Source organism: Dermochelys coriacea, chromosome 8 (genome assembly GCF_009764565.3).
Source record: "Dermochelys coriacea isolate rDerCor1 chromosome 8, rDerCor1.pri.v4, whole genome shotgun sequence".
Lineage (NCBI taxonomy): Eukaryota > Metazoa > Chordata > Testudines > Dermochelyidae > Dermochelys > Dermochelys coriacea.
Window position 1 is genome coordinate 85,004,274 of NC_050075.1, and position 19,403 is coordinate 85,023,676.

Here is a 19,403-nt window from a genome sequence, read left to right on the forward strand (position 1 = left end):
AATCATTTATTGAACATTAAATATTTCTCCTCAACAAGCGCAAAAACATTTACTGTACTTAGGGAGAAGGTTTTTCTTAGCAATCTTATGCCACGCTGTAGAGTCATGTTCACACCTATTAGGGATTGGGAGTAACCCTTCCCATTATGCAGAAGCCAGAGGCAATGCTTGGTGGAGCACATGGAGTCACATGCCCCCCCAGATTTTTCCCAGGGTTTGCTGGCCTTGCTCGGTCACATCGTGCCACTGGGCTCCTGCCCTGCACAGCAGCTGTTGGAGCAGACAAGCTGGGAACTTCAGCCATGGGGAGAGGCAGCAGCAAACAGCTAGGAGCTGCAGGGAAGGGTCACTGATGGTAAGAGGAGGGGCATGACAAACTTTAAATTGTGACCTCCCACTCTCAACAGGCACCAGTTGTCTCAGGCAGAAACCTCTAGCCCCACCACCCCACGGCAAGGCAGAAGCCCCAAGCTCTCTGCCATGCTCTGGTAGGCAGAGAATGGGGTGGGGTGGGGAGGCTCCACAAGCCACACTTTAACTGTAAAATAGTCGCATGTGTCTCGCGAGCCATGGTTTGGCCACCCCTAGTATAAACAGTGTGATCAGGGCCCAGATTTTCAGTAGTGCAGGTCCACTTTTGTATGGGCACTATGTCCCAATCAAGTGTTCAAACATGCATGTGTCCGTGCATGCATATGATCTTGCCTTGCACATATTGGATATTGTGCATGTGTAAGTCTGGCAGTGCAATTTTAGAAATACATTACCAAAATATGGGTCCAGGTGACCAAAGTTTTTAGTGTTGCTCTCTAGTGACTTCCTCTAGCAAATACAAGCTGACAAGCTCTTAAAGAAAGGTTTATACCAGGGTCTCTAAATGGTGGGTCATCAGGGCTCCAAGAGGCACTTGACAATTGATGCATCATTGGTAATGGATGTATCAGAAATGTTTGAGTGAAAAATAAAAAGGCAACTACATTTACAGATTTTAAATTTCAGGGATGTGTGTACCAATTAATGAGAAGCCACTGACCAGTGTATTAAATCTGTACAAACTAACGTACTTGGACTGAACCTCCATTAGGACAGTGCTGAATTCAGATGTACACAACTGTTCTATATATTCCAAGCCTTTTGTTTCATTGAAGTATTTTCTTTGGACAGTAGTAAAAGTCACGTTCTAATAAAAATAAAAGCAGAAACAGCGAAAGTTTCAAAATCTCATTGAAAGAAACTGGAGTGTTGTGATGATTTAAGGAAGCTCTCACATGTAAAAATGTGACACAGAGGCCCATTGGCAGTTCACAACTCTGGGTCAGCAACTCTTGTCAGACCTGACATACTCAGTGTACCCCCACTCATCACTATCATGATCTGTATCGGGAAGGTATCATGTAGGATATCATGAGCAAATTGGTGGCACACTGGTCCTGAAGCTCATTGCATGGTGTATGTACAGTGGGTGTACAACAGTTATAGACGTGTGCTGGAATTATGTTCTTAAAATGTGTTTGGCAACCAGTGCATGGACCCAGTCTGCCTTGGACAGGGAAGTGTGTGTTTGCTTTTCTGACTGGTCTGGTCATCAGGCAGGGATGATGAAGCTGCACTTACACAGAAGGTAAACAAAACCATCAAATGGGTGAGTGGGGGAGATAGCCTCTTAACTAGCACGACAGGGGAACACGAAAGTGCAAAAATTAACATGGCGTCAGCTCTCTGCTGGATACAGCAGGCTGAGCCCCCAAGAGGGCTTCCTGCTTACTGAGCAAGGTCATTGAACTTTAGAAGATATAAGCAAAGACAAGAAGCTATTTTGGCATCCATCCCCACCCTTAAGGGACTAAAGGGGCCAGAGCTCTTGAAATCACAGAATGTTGGATCCTTGAACTCAGGGAACTGATATTTCTGGGAACTCTCCAGAATGGAGAACCTGAGGCAAGGAAATGTGTATACATATGTTTATTATTTTATCTAGATCTATGTATTTCTCATTCTATTAAGTAAAGAGCAATACTACTTTAGAATCCTGTGAAAGTCTGTCTATGTGTCTGTTGGCTTTCACTATTGCAAGAGGCAAACTGTAAGCCAGAAGGCTCACACCTTTGGAAATGTGCAAGAGCTTCTGGGGAGACTTGCAGGAGATGGCATTACTTTCAGGGCATAGGCTGTTGGGCTGTGGGGTCACCACTGCCAAAAGAGGTGTCAGACACAAGGTTACACCTGGAGTGTGCGCGTAGAGGCCAAAAGCCAGGAACACTGCCTAAACTCTGCCCAGCCCCAGCGACCTAAGGGATTCAGCGATTGGATCCCCTCGTAAAGACGGTCACAAATCTGTAACCATATAAAACCAATCAAATAGGAGCCCTATAAAAACTAAATGAAGTCTAAAAAAAGATTACCTTGAAATTTTCTGTTATCAAACTGAACAATTTTGTTGTATTCCCTGTATCACAAGCGGTATTTGACATTATTATTTCTAATGGTGTTAAAATCTTGAGTTTTGTGATAACCTAAAAACAAATTTAAAACATAATTCATTAGAAATCATTTAGCCATCTCAAAGTACATTTTCACAAATAAATAAAATAGTCCAGAAATAACTGACAAATTCTATAATCTTTGTAAACACTTTTAAATCAATTAAAAATTCCACTTAAAGGGATGTGCACGCACAACAACCAGGCAGACATCATTTATTTCCAGTCAGGGCCAAAAACAGTAAGGTTTTTAACGGCTTTTTTACTTCCTGAGCTTTGAGCACTGGTAACAGGTGACACTAAATGATCAGGAACTTTCTGGTGGCCAGATCATGAGATAAGTATAGTACAGAAAGCAACAAGGTAAATATAATACAAAAAGACAGGATTTAGTTACACCCCTTGCATCAGGCTCCAAAGATGGCAGATGAACATATTATATTATTTATTATTTGTAGCATGTAGAAATCTGTTAAGTTTCTTTCCTCCCTCTCCTTCCCTTTTATGCACTCTTCTCTCTCCAACTGCTGCATACAAAAAGTAAAAAAGAAATAGCCTGCAGTAATAATTTTCAAACAGAAGAATGAACTGTCTGCAGATATACTCACTAGTATAAAACAGAAAAAATAGTTACAAAAATACCTAAAATTAAAGTAAAAGATTTGGAGAATAATTTATCTCATGTCATGAATATATGAAAAACAGATATGACGAAAAACCCCTGCAAAAAAGAATGTTATGGCATTCCATGGCTGTGAATGAGAAAGTACCTTTTCAATCAGAAGTAACTTTCTGGGTTTACAGCTGCAGAAGTTCATAGTGCTCCTGAAGGTCATGAGCTGCAGGCTCACTTGGACTGGATAAGACTCTTTGGAGAAGGTCATATTTTAGACCTTGTTGTAACTTCTTATGGATACATGTGCATGCTACAGTCTAACCTGCATTTTCTGTGTTTTGGTGGCTCAAAAGATACACATTTAAACCAGCTTTTCCTTTTCACATGAGACACATGTGACAGGGTGTACCCCATGTTTGATGCCCTCCCACCTTGGCTAATCCTGCCCCAAGCAGGTTTCCTTCTGGTGGAAAAGATCAGTGAGTTTAGATACTCCACTAGCTGCCAAGAGAATCCACCAGGTTCAGCAGCTGGCAGAACCAACAAGAATTGGTCCTCCAGCAGTTGAACCTGGTGGATTCAGGAGCAGAAAGTCAAACAGCACAACAGACAAGGTAAAAAGGACTGTTTGCTTCCTCTGGTGAAAGGGGTCAGTTCTGAAGCTGAAAGAGGAGAGGAGGGATGTCCCCTGTCTTGACCCAAAAGTCTGCCCTGCCCAGGTCAGGAGCCTAACTTTGATTTAAAGTATAACTGAATTTTGCTACTAGTTTCTTATCTAGGAAAGGATTAACATCTACATATACCTAACAAGATCAATTATAATGTATTGTTTCTATTTGTATTATTTGCAGCAGTGCTCAAAGGCCCCAAATTAGGATTTGGGCCCCAGTATATAGGTGATAAGGTGCTGTACAAACAAATAGAAAGACATAACCCCTGTCTAAAATCTCTTACAATCTAAGACAAAATGCAACTAGTATCACAAACAACTGAAGTGGTAGGGCTGTGAGACACACAATGGGAGTAACTATAATAAATTCATGAGCTACATAGACTTAATAGTTTTGAACCATCTAAAATATTTTTGTTTGGGATGTGGCTATGGCTACCTAACCTATCCATCATTATCTTCTTAGTATTTTGGTGGCATTACAGCAAATATAAGCTCCAAGGAGGGATTTGTAGGAGGAGAAGATAGTGGCCTTTACATATTAATTCACGGATGGTGTTCCATGCATAAGGGGTGGCATGTAAGAAAGTGGAACAATGATTGAAGCCAATATCATTGGCAAAGCAGAGGTCACAACACAATAAGAGACAAGTATGGATAACAGAGGGGCATTGTAGTGAAGGGCACTGAAGACAATGGGGCCAGAAAATGGGAAGTTGATGGAGGGGTAAAATCAGAGTGAGAGCTAAAGGGAGATGATCTTAGTAGATGTATTTTGTAAGAACTGAAGGGTGAATGTACTTTCAGAGAAGCCAGCAAAAAGGTTTTTGCAGTGTGTACAGTATGAAAAAGGGCAGATTTTAGAAACATTAGAGCAAAACGCAGCAGGAGTTGCACACAGCTTGATGTGGGAACATGGGAGAGGAAAGAATCAAAGACAATTCAGATTATGTTTGAGTGACAGGGAAGATAGTGATGTCAACAGTCAAGGAAAATTCAGGAAGGACTTGAAAGGAAAGGAGTTCCATTTTTATCATGTTAATTCTAAGATTAAGGGAGACAAGAGGGGATGTCAGATTGATAGAGAGACTGAAATACAGGATTGCATAGATAGAGACAAATCAAAACTAGAAAAGTAACTTTGAGGATCAAAGCCAAGGACAGGGTCATAGTGGAACCCCAAAGGACAGTAGAAAAAGGGAGGAGAAAGAATCTAGACACAAATATATACACTATTAACTGAAGAGAAAACTCACTTCCTATCATGGAGTCGACAGAATCTTTTAAGAGGGACAGCTTCCAAAATGAGTATCCATTGTCCACAAAAAACAGCATAAATGATGTTACTGTTTGCATCTGGGGTCTCAAACTCAAATGACGGCGAGGGCCACATGAGGACTAGTACATTGGCCCAAGGGCCGCACCACTGACCACCCCCTCCTCTGCTGCCTCGGCCCCGCCCCCACTCCACCCCTTCCATGAGGCCCCGCCTCTGCTTTAAAGGGGGCTCAGGGCAGGGGGTTGGGGTGCAGGGTGCAGCAAGGGGCTCAGGGCAGGGGGTCGGGGTGCACGGTGCAGCAGGGGTTCGGCTGCAGGGAGGAGTTGGGGGGGTGGGTCTGGCTGGGCACAAACCGGGAACAGGGCAGGCTCCCTCCCTGCCCTGCCCCCGCACCGCTCCGGGAAGTGGCCAGGACCTGGGGGAGGGGAGGCACAGGAATCTGTGTGTTGCCCTGGCTGCACCTCCAAGAACCTCCCCCAAAGTTCCCATTGGCCGGGAACGGGGAAGGCAGCCAATGGGAGCTTCGGGGGAGGTACCTGGAGGAGCAGCCAGGGCAACACACAGACCCCTGTGGCCCCCGCCCCCAGGTCCCGGCCACTTCCCAGAGCTGTGCAGGGGCAGGGCAGGGAGGGAGGGAGCCTGCCCTGTCCCTGGTTTGCACTGGGCTGGAGCCACTCTAGGTAAATGCTGGGAGAGCGGGAGGGGCCACGGGGAGCTGGCAGGCCGCAGAAAATAACTCCATGGGCCACGTGTTTGAGACCCCTGGTTTACATTAACAATGCTACTTTTTTTTTTTTATTACTCTTGGTATGAACAAACTGCAGTTGTCAATCAGGGATTTCCTATTATTATTTATAAAAACTTCTAACAAAAAAGGACATCTATAATAATCTTTATCATTATGTAAAATACAATCATATACAGCAACCAAAAGCATTCAAAATTACCTTAGCATAGGTTGTATTGTCCGCAAATTGGGATAATACCACTTCGGGGTTTTTTAAGTCAATACTAGCCATTCCTACTTCACCTCTGGCAAGTCCTCTCCCTTCTACTACGGCTACAATAACGGATGCAACTAAATGAGCAGACAGAGCAGATGAGGATGTAACTGTAAAACAGTAGTATACATTTATAGTTATGACCCCGTTCATGATAGAGTGAACAATGTATGTACTTATATCCCCCACTCACAAAGAAGCAAAAGTCTAGCAATTGTCCAAATTTACTTAAAAATTCGAAGTACAAGTTGCTGAATTCTACATTTGATGTACTATGAGCCATATTTTCAATTATTTGAACGCCATAGATATATATATATGTGTGTGTGAAAAAATAAGAACAGAGCACATGTACACAAATAGGGGGTGAACACGAAGAATGACATTTTAAAGGTGCAAATATGTGTAGAAAATACACTGCATAAGCACTATTTCTGCATTATGAAAAACAGGTGAAGAAGAGAAGGGCTATTACGATCATCAAGCATTTGTAATTTTAAATAGAAAACTGAGGGCAGCTATTATTGCTGGACAAATTTAGACAACTTAAAATATAGAGAGACATTGAAATTGAAGGTAGTTTTCAATTAAAAGTGTAGTTCTGATGAGGTGTCCCTAATTTTGTCAAATACCAAACCAACCTTTCTGAAATTTCACAGCTGATCTTATGCTGAGAGGAATTTTCTGAGGTTTGTGGAAAATCAAACAATGCATTTGAGACAAATGACGTAGGTTTCACTTTGGTGAAATTTTCCTAATCAATCTGGCTTAGAAAGTCCAGGTTTTAATCTCTTGCAGTTGGTGAGGAATCAATTAGTGAATGTGGTTAATATGTACATTAGGAACTGCACAGAGCTCCATATATATGCACAGCACATATAAGTGTTTACAAACTCCAACAGGAGCAAACATCCAAAAGCATGTAGAAGTTTTGAGGAAGTAGGAGTGGTGTTCTAGATGACCTTGTTTAGAGAGACAAGCACAGGGCTAAAAAGTCAGAAAAGCCTATCCTGTTCCTACATCTGCTGAGGACTTACTCTTCTTTCCATTTATAAATTCACAAACATGATTTGACTGTGTGACAGATTTACGTTATCAATCTGCCTGGGGTGTCAGGTGATCAGGCTGAGGCCGCAGGATCTTTAGGGGAGGAGATGAAAAGCACACCAAATGTCTGAATTTTAAAGCTTTATTAATAAAACAACAGCAGAGAGTGCTGGGGTTGGGAGGGGCTCCCCACATCACTCAAAGGAAGGAAGAAAGCATTAGTGCCCCAAGCTCAAGCCCAAGCCCAAGCCCTAACCCACTTTCATACTCACACCCGCACTACCCCAGGCTGCCCAAGCCTGGGAGTAATGTAAGAAGAAGAGGAGGAAGGGTGGACGGGAGTTCTTGTCCTGTGCACAGGTCATCCAGGATCCGCTGTTGATCTCCAATTTGCCTCAGCTCTCGGGAGGGTTTTTAAGTCCCTGGGGTCTCTTGGGGGAGTCTCCTTCCAGGACCTTTATTCCCCAAGCTCTGTGTACCAGTCCAAGCTGGCCTTCTGTGGCTTCTTCAGCTTTCCCAAAACACACCGGTCAGGACTGTGAGGCCGTTATGTTTTTCCCTTGTTGGCCTTCGCCATTTCGCTCCTTTTCGCGACCCCTGTGATTTTGTTCAACAACTCTCCTTTCTCATGGCTGGTTAGAGGGGGTGGAGGGTGGACTCTCCCCCCTTCTGTCTTGGCAGGTAGCAGAGTGGCCTTGGGCTGGAGTCAGCTCCTTATCTTCGGGTTTAGCTGGGACATCAAGTTAACCCATACTTTTCTTCTTTCCTCCCCCTTTGGCCTCTCGCAGCCCGCAAAGAAATCTTCCACTCCACATGCACACCTTTGACCCTCCCCAAAATGCTTTGCAATGTTTGCCACAGTATTAGCAACATGCAGTGCTGATCTGCCTTCCTAGGGGACCCCCTGAGGAAGGGACCATGTGGTTGTGACAACTATACCTCAAAACATCACAGGAGATGATGAACATCATTATCTCCATCTTCCCACTAAGGAAACCGGGGCTTAAAGATGTGATTTGCCCAGTATCAGACTGAAAATCAGTGTCAGGGCTTGGTTTAGAATACAGGTCTCCTGACTTCTCCTGAAGCCTAATCCTATAGACCAGAAGTTCTCAACCTATTTCCACTCAGAACCCCTATAGCCACCTGACCAAAAGCATCTCATGTATTCATACTCTACAGGCTATTGTAATAATCTTTGTACAAAATATGCCTTGTAACATATCATTTGAAAACAAATAACTCACTGGTAAATAATATCATGGTGATATGTATATATCAACATTATATGAAAGTTATTATTCCCCCATATGATGTCATTAGCAAATGTTCAAAACCAAGCAGCCCTGCCTAAGCAAAAATTGTTACCTAGGAATTTGCCTCAATTTCCATATAAGTAGTAGACAGAATCTTTAAGTCAGCAGGAGGAAGAGATGGCAGGAAACAGAAGAATCTGAATTTTAGCAAACACAAGTAGGGGCATGGAGCCCCTTCACCACCACACTCCATTTTTCTTTTTTTACTGCTTGAATAAACTTTACTCTGAAGGGTGACCCTCAGAAGAATCCACTTCAAAGGTTCACTGGTCTATAAAAAAGGGGGTAGAGAATAGGGTGACCAGATGCCCTGGTTTTATAGGAACAGTCCCGATATTTGGGGCTTTGTCTTATATAGGCACCAATTACCCCCAATCCCTGTCCCGATTTTTCACACTTGCTGTCTGGTCACTCTAGTAGAGAACCTCACATTCTCTTTCACCTAAGACAAAGGCACCAGAAGCTTTGGGCCTTTGGGAGAGATCCTGATGAAATAAAGGGTAATTCATGATCTTGCTGGAAAACCGCGGGTGAGAAAAGCCATCTTAAACAAAACCTTGAACCAAACCGATTAAGTTTTAGACTTTTAGATACATGTTTTCACTTGTATTTGCTTGTAACCATTTCTAACTGTCTCTCTTATACCTGAATTCACTTAAAATCCTATCTATTTTTTGTTCATAAACTTGCTTTATTTTTAATCTAAACCAATCCAGTGCGAAAAACTGAAGTGTTTGGTAACTCCAGCTGAAGTAAACTATTGAATATTGACTTCTTACAGGGGCAATGTACCTTAATATCTGAACTATCCAGGAGAGGGCTGGTCATTGCAGAACACGCATTTTTGGGAAAATCTGAGACTGAGTGTGTGCTGGGATCACCTTGCAAATAGTAAACAAGGCTTGCAGAAGCCAATGTGAGACTGGTGCATTGCTGGCAAGCTGCAGGGGTCAGAGCTTCAGCTATACACAGACACTCAGGATATGACCTTTATGCTGGTAGCCTGGTTGTGCATGGCCCAGGTTGGGAGCTACACCAGTAAAGCATTGTGAGGCACTCAGAATGACAGAGCAAGCAAGGATACGACCCCTCACTAGCCTGGATTGCACCAGAGAATGTGATACCATCCTATCAGGTTTTTTTAAGTGGTCCACCCAAAAGGACTGTGGGATTGGGGTCATGGCAAAAATTCTCAAGGATTTTTGGGGATTCTAGTGAGCTGTTGTTGGATAGGCAGAGCTGGAAATAGTAAGGGGGATTTAGTCTCTAGCTGTTGGTGCTTGGAGGGCCTGGGTTTGGGAATGGGGCTGATGCTGGCTGATGAGAGTGCTTCCCATTTCTCTCAACCCTTCCATGCCCCCTCACACAGCTCTCAGACAGCACTACTTTAAGAGGCTATCAAGCCAGTTCCACAGCTTCTAGATGTCCTGTATTATCCTGCCCCAGAACTGAATACTGGGAAGGGGGAAAATCTCCCTTGTGATTGGGTTTGGGGATGGAACAGCAGTAGCAAAAAGGGGGAGGATTATTTGGGGGGAACAAGCTGCTACTTTCTTGCTCTCCCTTTGCTCCTGCTGGATCTTCACAGCCATAGGATTCCACTAGGTGGCAAGGGGTGGGCTGTTCTCAGCTATGGAGTGCTAACCAGCAGGCAACGCCTAGCAACACACCTGAAGGCATGGCTCCATCATTTGAGAAATATTGCTGTAGGCTACAGGGTTCCATAGACAAGACACTTAACTAAACTGAGACACAGAGAAGTTTAGTTTGTATACCTATTCTTTGGCAAATTGATTCTAGGAATATTACATTTAGACAGTATTCTTTATTAAAAGGTACAATGGCAAACCATAAGCACATTTAAATAGCTTTGTTTAGTGTCTGTGATGATTTATTTCAAAATTTAATGTTATGTATTTCCAAAGAACAAGCTAGTGGAGAATTTACTGATGACTTCTTTTCAAGAAAATTGTGAGTGAGGTAATATATTTTACCCACCTTGTCTCTCTAATATCCTGGGATCAACACAGCTACAACACTGCAAACAAGAAAACTGTGACCAATAACCAGAGTTCTTAACAGACCCTAATCCTGTTTGAAGCCACTATAAAACAACTTCTATCAACTTCATGAAAAAACTTGTACAGATACAGACATCTTCTTCCTTTCCAAATGCAAACAGATGGACATCATACCAAAAGGACTGAAGGTAAAAAATCCATTACAATCTACGTACCACACAGACTATGCTGACAGCTTGTGCCACACACTCTCAAAGAAGCTGCGGAACCACTTGCTCAACATCTTCTACAGCAAACAGGGAAAGATTAAGAATGAGCTCTCAAAACTGGATACTCTCATAAAAACCCAACCTTCCACACAAACTTCCTTGTGGCTGGATTTACAAAAACTAGACAAGTCATTTACAACACACACTTTGCTTCTCTACAAAAGAAAAAAAGAATACTAAACTATCTAAACTACTACATGCCACAAGGGGTCACAACAGTGGTTCCCTTAACCCACCCAGCAATATTGTTAATCTATCCAACTATACTCTTAGCCCAGCAGAAGAACCTGTCCTATCTTGGGGCCTCTCCTTCTGCCCCTCCACCCCCAAGAACATGATAGAGTTTTATGGTGACCTAGAATCCTATTTTCAACGTCTCTGACTCAAGGAATATTTCTGAACAACATACTAACCCACAGAGAGCTTCCTACCAAGACTACAAAAAGAAGGATTCTGGGTGGACTCCTCCTGAAGGTCGAAACAACAGACTGGACTTCTACATAGAGTGCTTCCGCCGACGTGCCCGGGCTCAAATTGTGGAAAAGCAGCATCACTTGCCCCATAACCTCAGCCGTGCGGAACACAATGCCATCCACAGCCTCAGAAACAACTCTGACATCATAATCAAAAAGGCTGACAAACGAGGTGCTGTCGTCATCATGAACAGGTCAGAATATGAACAAGAGGCTGGTAGGCAGGTCTCCAACACCACTTTCTACAAGCCATTACCCTCTGATCCCACTGAGGGTTACCAAAAGAAACTACACCATTTGATCAAGAAACTCCCTGAAAAAGCACAAGAACAAATCCGTACAGACGCACCCCTGGAACCCCGATCTGGGGTATTCTATCTGCTACCCAAGATCCATAAACCTGGAAATCCTGGACGCCCCATCATCTCAGGCATTGGCACCCTGACAGCAGGATTGTCTGGCTATGTAGACTACCTCCTCAGGCCCTACGCTACCAGCACTCCCACCTATCTTCGAGACACCACTGACTTCCTGAGGAAACTACAATCCATTGGTGATCTTCCAGAAAACACCATCCTGGACACTATGGATGTAGAAGCCCTCTACACCAACATTCCACACAAAGATGGACTACAAGCCGTCAGGAACAGTATCCCCGATAATGTCACGGCTAACCTGGTGGCTGAACTTTGTGACTTTGTCCTCACCCATAACTATTTCACATTTGGGGACAATGTATACCTTCAAATCAGCAGCACTGCGATGGGTACCCGCATGGCCCATAGTACGCCAACATTTTTATGGCTGACTTAGACCAACGCTTCCTCAGCTCTCGTACCCTAATGCCCCTTCTCTATTTGCGCTATATTGATGACATCTTCATCATCTGGACCCATGGAAAAGAAGCCCTTGAGGAATTCCACCATGATTTCAACAATTTCCATCCCACCATCAACCTCAGCCTGGACCAGTCCACACAAGAGATCCACTTCCAGGACACTATGGTGCTAACAAGTGATGGTCACATAAACATCACCCTATACCGGAAACCTGCTGACCGCTATTCCTACCTATATGCCTCTAGCTTTCATCCAGATCACACCACATGATCCATTGTCTACAGCCAAGCTCTACAATACAACCGCATTTGCTCCAACCCCTCAGACAGAGACAAACACCTACAAGATCTCTATCAAGCATTCTTACAACTACAATACCCACCTGCTGAAATGAAGAAAAACAATGACAGAGCCAGAAGAGTACCCAGAAGTCACCTACTACAGGACAGGCCCAACAAAGAAAAGAACAGAACGCCACTAGCCATCGCCTTCAGCCCCCGACTAAAACCTCTCCAACGCATCATCAAGGATCTACAACCTATCCTGAAGGACGAACCATCACTCTCACAGATCTTGGGAGACAGGCCAGTCCTTGCTTACAGACAGCCCCCCCAACCTGAAGCAAATACTCACCAGCAACCACACACCACACAACAGAACCATTAACCCAGGAACCTATCCTTGCAACATAGCCCGTTGCCAACTCAGTCCACATATCTATTCAGGGGACACCATCATAGGGCCTAATCACATCAGCCACACTATCAGAGGCTCGTTCACCTGTGCATCTACCAATGTGATATATGCCATGATGTGCCAGCAATGCCCCTCTGCCATGTACATTGGTCAAACTGGACAGTCTTTACATAAAAGAATAAATGGACACAAATCAGACATCAAGAATTATAACATTCAAAAACCAGTTGGAGAACACTTCAATCTCTTTGGTCACTTGATTACAGACCTAAAAGTTGCAATTCTTCAACAAAAAACCTTCAAAAACAGACTCCAACGAGAGACTGCTGAATTGGAATTAACTTGCAAACTGGGTACAATTAACTTAGGCTTGAATAGAGACTGGGAGTGGATGGGTCATTACACAAAGTAAAACTATTTCCTCATGTTTATTCCACCCCCCACCGTTCCTCAGACTTCTTGTCAACTGCTAGAAATGGCCCACCTTGCTTATCACTACAAAAGGTTCCCCCCCACACTCTCCTGCTGGTAATATCTCACCTTAAGTGATCACTCTCGTTACAGTGTGTATGGTAACACCCACTGTTTCATGTTCCCTATGTATATAAATCTACCCACTGTATTTTCCACTGAATGCATCCGATGAAGTGAGCTGTAGCTCAGGAAAGCTTATGCTCAAATAAATTTGTTAGTCTCTAAGGTGCCATAAGTACTCCTTTTCTTTTTGCGAATATAGACTATCACAGCTGCTTCTCTGAAACCTATAAAACAACTGTCCAGAAAATATTTCATTAATTTCATTAATTAAAAGGTTATTATTTCATTATTTCATTAATTAGAAGGCGATTCTGAAATTTAAAAGACCTCCAAATTAGGCTAAGAAAAATCCTTGCATATGGTAGATACATCACATTCAAGCTTTATTTACAATAAGTCAGCACTATGTAGCTTTTATGGCACAGAGAGATTTACTGAGATATCAAACAATTTGAAACTGAAAGTGAATTACTGCTAAATCCCAGAACTGTCAAAAAATCAATACGTTAGATTCTTTGCTAGAAAGAACGTTCTTTTCTCTGCCTTTTTGGTACCAGGCAGTGTTCTCATCAATCTTTTTCTTTTTTTTAATCAAATACTCTTACAGTAGGCAACATCTTCATCAATCTTTTTTCTTTTATCAGTCAAAATCACTATCACAGTAGTCTACCTCTTTATCAACCTGTCAGTTCTCCCTTTTGTCCACTTCACTATTAACCTTTTATCAATTTATCGCCAGATTTGGGTACACTATAATAGTTTAAATCAAAGCTAATCCAAAATAAAAGCTAAATAAAAGCTACAGTAATATTACTACTTATTTTACAGATATAGTATATTTCATTCTGAAGGATTCCAAAGCACTACACATACTAAATCCTTTCACCAGCTCTGAACTGAAGTCATCACTGAGATGAAGGGTGTTAGCCAACTAATACACATCAATACGATATAAAAGAGTATGTGTAAGGGGACATTTTGGTCCAGATACTAGCGCAAACTTTTTTAAAAAAAATATTCCCCCCATTTAGGTATTTATAACATGACCAAGTAGTATCTGAATGCAACCCAAAATTCAAAAACCTAGCAGTCTGAAAGTCTAACATCCCCCACTTGCTTTGTGATGTGAATGTACGCAGATGTTCATGTCAATGTTCGCTTTTTCCTCTCCATCATCTTCATTTATTCTTCAATTTCAAGGAAGTTGTTGTGGGAAAGCTCATGTAAATAAATGGGTTATATTTTGTTCTGAAGCTGGTAAGATTTATGCTCATTCTCAGAAGGGAGTTCCACAGCAGTGGGTCTACTGGAAAGAAGCCACAATCCCTTACACTTGTGAGTTTCATTCAGGATGCAATCACAACTCCAATGTCCCTGAGAAGCACTGCTCAGCCCACAAACAGCCTCAAAGATCAAGATCAGAAATTTACATCAGTTATTGAAACAGATGCCATTGTAGTGTCTGAAGCATCATGGTGTTTTTGATGATCAATGTTGATTAGAAGGTGGATTGCTTCATGTTGTGCTATCTGGAACCTCTTAATAAGCAAAAGTATGAGGCACTGCTGTAACAGAGTGGAAGCAAATTCAGATCATGAAGACTTGGGAAAGCTGCGTTTTACACGAGGGAAATGCAGAGCTGGGACTCATTGGGAGACTACTGAAGCTGGAAGCTGTGGCAGTTCACAACCTATCCTAGAGATTTAACATGTGTCAAATGGGATGTGAGAACGGAACTGAGCCTCCTGGAACTATACAAGTCCTTGTGAATGAGATGCTGATGCCCATCACAACCCCCTCTTCTGCCTGAGAGGAAGATCTGGAGCCAACATAGTGCTAAGTTTGTCCATCCTGCTAGATGTCTCAGGCAACGCAGCACACCTCATAGTCAAGTGTGTCAAATGCTGTGGACTTATCTAGATATATGAACACTGATGTTTGTTGTCCACTGCTAAAAAAAAGATCCAAATCTATGACCACCCTTGTCCCAGTGCTGTGTCCTGGGCTAAAATCCAATTGCGCGTCAAAGTTGCTGGTTGATTTTAGGTGCTGCTAGGAATAGCTGTTCTCAAACTTCTTATCAACCTTGCTCAGAACTAGCAGATTTGATACTATACAGGTCAGGAACAGGCAAAATCATGTCGAGATTTTTTTTGAGTACTAGTTGGACAACAGCCTTTTTCAGGGTGGCTATTACATTGCAATCACCAAAGATGATGTTGAGAATCTCTGTCAACAGGGGGTTCAGGTTCTCATGACTGCTTTCACCAGCCATGAGAAACAGATAGAGTCACAGGCTCAGATATCCTGCAGTAACTTTGAAAACTTCTGGCTGCATGAACAATCTGAGTTCTACAAAGGATACATGTATTTGCACTCCTTTTTGCATAAACCCCAATTTTTGGGGCCCAGACACTTTGTCCCAGATCCCAGCAATCTTATCTGCAAGGCAACATTGTCATTTTTAGAGCACTATACAATATTATCCTGGTATCTAAGGCCCATCACTGTGGTACTTAGGTAGAAAGCTAATCTCAGGAAGAAGTGCTGGTTCTGTGGATGACTGAAAACAGTACAGCTTAACAAACTGGTTAACAAACAAGAATAGCTCTGCTGACTATAGAAAAGAGATTATCTTTTTGTGCTGGAGCTAATTGGTTTCCAGTCTCATTTTGTGCCACTTATGTTCTGTAGAGAGTTCTGTAGTACTCATAGACTTGAAGAAGTCTCTCTTACTGAGAGAATCTCCACTTCATCTAAGGCTTGAATAACCTTGTTGTGCCACCTCTCAGCTAGCATAGTCAAGATCTACAGAGCACTTGTTGGTTACAAGTGGGTTGCTAATTGATCACATAAAACTACTATTTGTCATTTCCAGTCACTAAATCACATTAAAAGTAACTAAAAATATTTCCAAACTTTACTTTTCCAGGTAATCATGTTCTGTAGTTACCACAGGGATATTATTTGATCACCAGTCAGAGATGAAGTGGTCCACACATTCACAATCTAAATAGGAGAGAAAGTGGTCCATGAAATACTCTGTTCAGATGTGATCCACACGACCAAAAAGTTTGAGAGCTGGTACACAGACTAGCCCGAGTGCGGGTGGTGTGTATGTGGTGTAAACTGGACCAGATAGCAGTGTAACTTTGACCCATATAGCACTATGTCATTAAACCAGGTGTCAACTATGCAAGCCAGGTCAGAATTCTCATCAGAACAGATCATGTTGAAAAGTTTATTGACCACTGATCTTGAACTGATTAGAGTGAATCTGAAATCGAGTTTCTTTCTTTAGTTTTTGTGATCTCCTGTAGTCTCCACTGTCCACATTGAGCCTAGTTGTAGATATATAGACTTGGGTCCTTGTATTTGAACTGATTTTTCTTTGTCTATCTGTACCTGTAATGAGTGAGAATGGGGATGTTTAGGTGAACACTTGCTATCAGACATTTTTAGTTCAATAAATTCCAAGATGCTGGCAAGTCTCCTCAACCGTCGTATGGGTTCTGAAGCCAAGAATGGCTAAATTCTCTGTCAGCATTCAGACTTGAGGTTCATGGGAGTCTAGTAATTCCAAATCATGCGCTGAGATCACTGAGACACCTAATTTAAGGAAAATTGCCAAAATATGTCTTTAAAAAGAAATGCACACATGCATGTTTAGAAGACACATTTCAGTGATGGTTCATAAATTATACAATGTCAAGCATCATCTTCTGGCTTTGTTCACCCTCATTCTCATATTTTACTATTGTCATCTTACAAAAAGGTAAAATGTCTTACTTTTCTCCCCCCTTTGAATTATTCCATACCAGTCTAGATGCTGTACAGTGCCTCTCTTACCAGAAGACAGAGAATGAACATTCAATTTTGTTTTAGTACTGCCATCTCACTGTATATACCTGTCCCGCCAACTCAGCACCTCAGATGAAACTTAGAATGTAGCAATTTCTTCAAATATGCTAATTTAGCAGAAAATAAGGCACAAAACTCTTTAATTTACCTGAGCCAACTTGAAAAGGAGGTGGTCTAGATTGATATGAAGCACTTGAAGAAACTTTAAAGGTGTGAAACCCACCCTTTAACTTGCACATTTGTTCAGATATTTACAACTTCCTAGTACAATTTATATTAAAAAAAAAAGAATTAGTGTCTTACAGATACCAGAAAATTCCAATGAGAGAGGAAGTGGCCCACACAAATTGAAGGCTACTGCACCTATTGAAAACGTATGATATCCAACCTATACTGTTCTGTAAATTCTGGGGTCACGGACTGCAACACCACCTTGCATATTTTAAGAAAGGACACCTCCACTCTCTTGGCCCAAGAAAGAGACAATGATCTTGTGCAATGAGCTTTGAAAGAGACTGCTATTTCCTTGCCTCTCCTGATGCATATCTCTATCATAAATTCCTTAATCCAGACTGCTAAAGTAGACTTCAAAGCTATTTGTCCCTCTTGTGACATCCATGTGTCACAAAAAGCATTTCCAATTTCCTGAAGGTAGCTGCTCTATTTTAAGGAATCCTGAGAAGCAATCCTTTTAAAGATTAAAAAATAAGTTGAAAAAGTAAGGGAATTTGAAGTTTAGAGCTTCTAGTCATAATTATGCATACACAATTTGGATGAAGAAAATGCAAACTATACATCTGAAAAGAATAGAATATTTTAGGTTACTGTCAGAAGAGGATGGAGCCAGCAGGACAAAAGCTGCAAAGCCATGAGAGAACAATGCAACACGCAAAAAGGGCAAGGGACGAAGTTGCCCCATGCAGAGACCTCTACTCTTAATGAGCTGATCCCCAAAATTCTTACCCAGAGAAGCTCCTGAATTTCTTCTGTTGTGAAATAATCACTGAACACACAACAAAAGGTTTCCAACATATGCTGGAGAGGCGGTTCCTTTCTTGTAGGACATTATAGTACTAATAGTATAGTAGTAGTTTCAGCCAGTCCAAGTAACCATTTTTTTCTTGAGTATGGGGAGCTCAATAGCTAAACAGTAAGTCTGAAGCACAATGCATTTTTACTGAGTATCAGACTTAAGAGATTTTCTGACACTGGTAGTTTGAATTAATGGAAGAATAAATAGTGTAATTAGAAGAAATTAACAATGGAGCTAGGAGGACAGGAAGAAAAGGAAAAGTAAGAGATGGAGAGGAAAAAGAAAATGCTTTAGATTAGGAAATTTTATGTATTCATGGTCTTAGATTTTAAAGTATTTCTTTCACAGGAATCCCACAGATCCATAAAACTTCAGAACAGCGTTACTGTGTAAGGCAGAGGAGAGAACAGAATTGTTTTTTCTTTGTTTTAAATAACATAACACAGATCAAGTTCTAATTTGGAAAAAGGGAAAGAGTTCAAATAATTAAAATGAAATTAAGGGGATGCAGGGCCCAAATGTGCAGGGTGTCCAGTGCCCTCACTTCCTTTGGACTACAGTGGGTATTTAGAGCACTCCCTATTACACAGGATCAATCATTCAGAGAGGGAAACCAAGCAGTAATTGCTGAATGCATACATACACATATCATGTATGGGATCATTAGTTCCTTGCTCAGAAAACTTCCTTAGGTGATCAACAGACCCAATACATTTTTTCTTATCTTGGGAAACAAATTATAAATAATGTATTTTGTGTCAGGATAGTCAAAATCAGCTGACACACTACTGCTATCAGTTTCTGACCAAACTTCAGGAATAGTTTTAAGCATAGAGAGTGGCAGGCCTTTGCCCATGAAATTAATTTCCTCTGTTTGCTAGTATTTGACAAATTTCAGGGTACAGCATAAGATATCTCTCTGAAGACAGGAGGGTTTTTTTAATCAAATGCCAGTGAAGCAAATATATCCATTCTATGCAGGCAATTTTTTGTATTTTAACTGTATGTTTTTAATTCTGAGTTGGTCATGTGCTATAGCTATTATGTCATTTTTCCACATTTCAGAAGTAATCTCTCTTTGTCAAGCGCTTTGTTTTCCCAATTAATTTGTGCAAAATTTAGTTCTAAAATTTACCATTTAATAATGTTTCTGAGGAGACTTAACCCTGTTTTGACAGATGTTATGCATTTTTTGAGTACGAGGGCATTCAAACCCAGCACCTCCCTGAGGCCAATTGCTGGCTACTTTTCAAATTATTTCCTTA

The 19,403-nt window shown here is 41.7% G+C and overlaps 1 protein-coding gene across 5 annotated transcripts in view; it reads right to left on the reverse strand.

Moving 5' to 3' along the window:
- The window catches only part of MSH4 (mutS homolog 4), a 65,738-nt gene that overhangs the window by 35,627 nt on the left and 10,708 nt on the right, over window positions 1-19,403 (reverse strand). For all 5 annotated transcript variants that reach the window (XM_043490750.1, XM_038412763.2, XM_038412766.2 and 2 more), the window contains exons 3-5: window positions 5,993-6,156; window positions 2,403-2,513; window positions 1,065-1,180 (exon numbers count right to left, since the gene is read on the reverse strand). In XM_043490750.1, coding sequence (XP_043346685.1) covers window positions 1,065-1,180; window positions 2,403-2,513; window positions 5,993-6,156 — 391 coding nt within the window. The remainder of the gene's footprint in view (window positions 1-1,064; window positions 1,181-2,402; window positions 2,514-5,992; window positions 6,157-19,403) is intronic.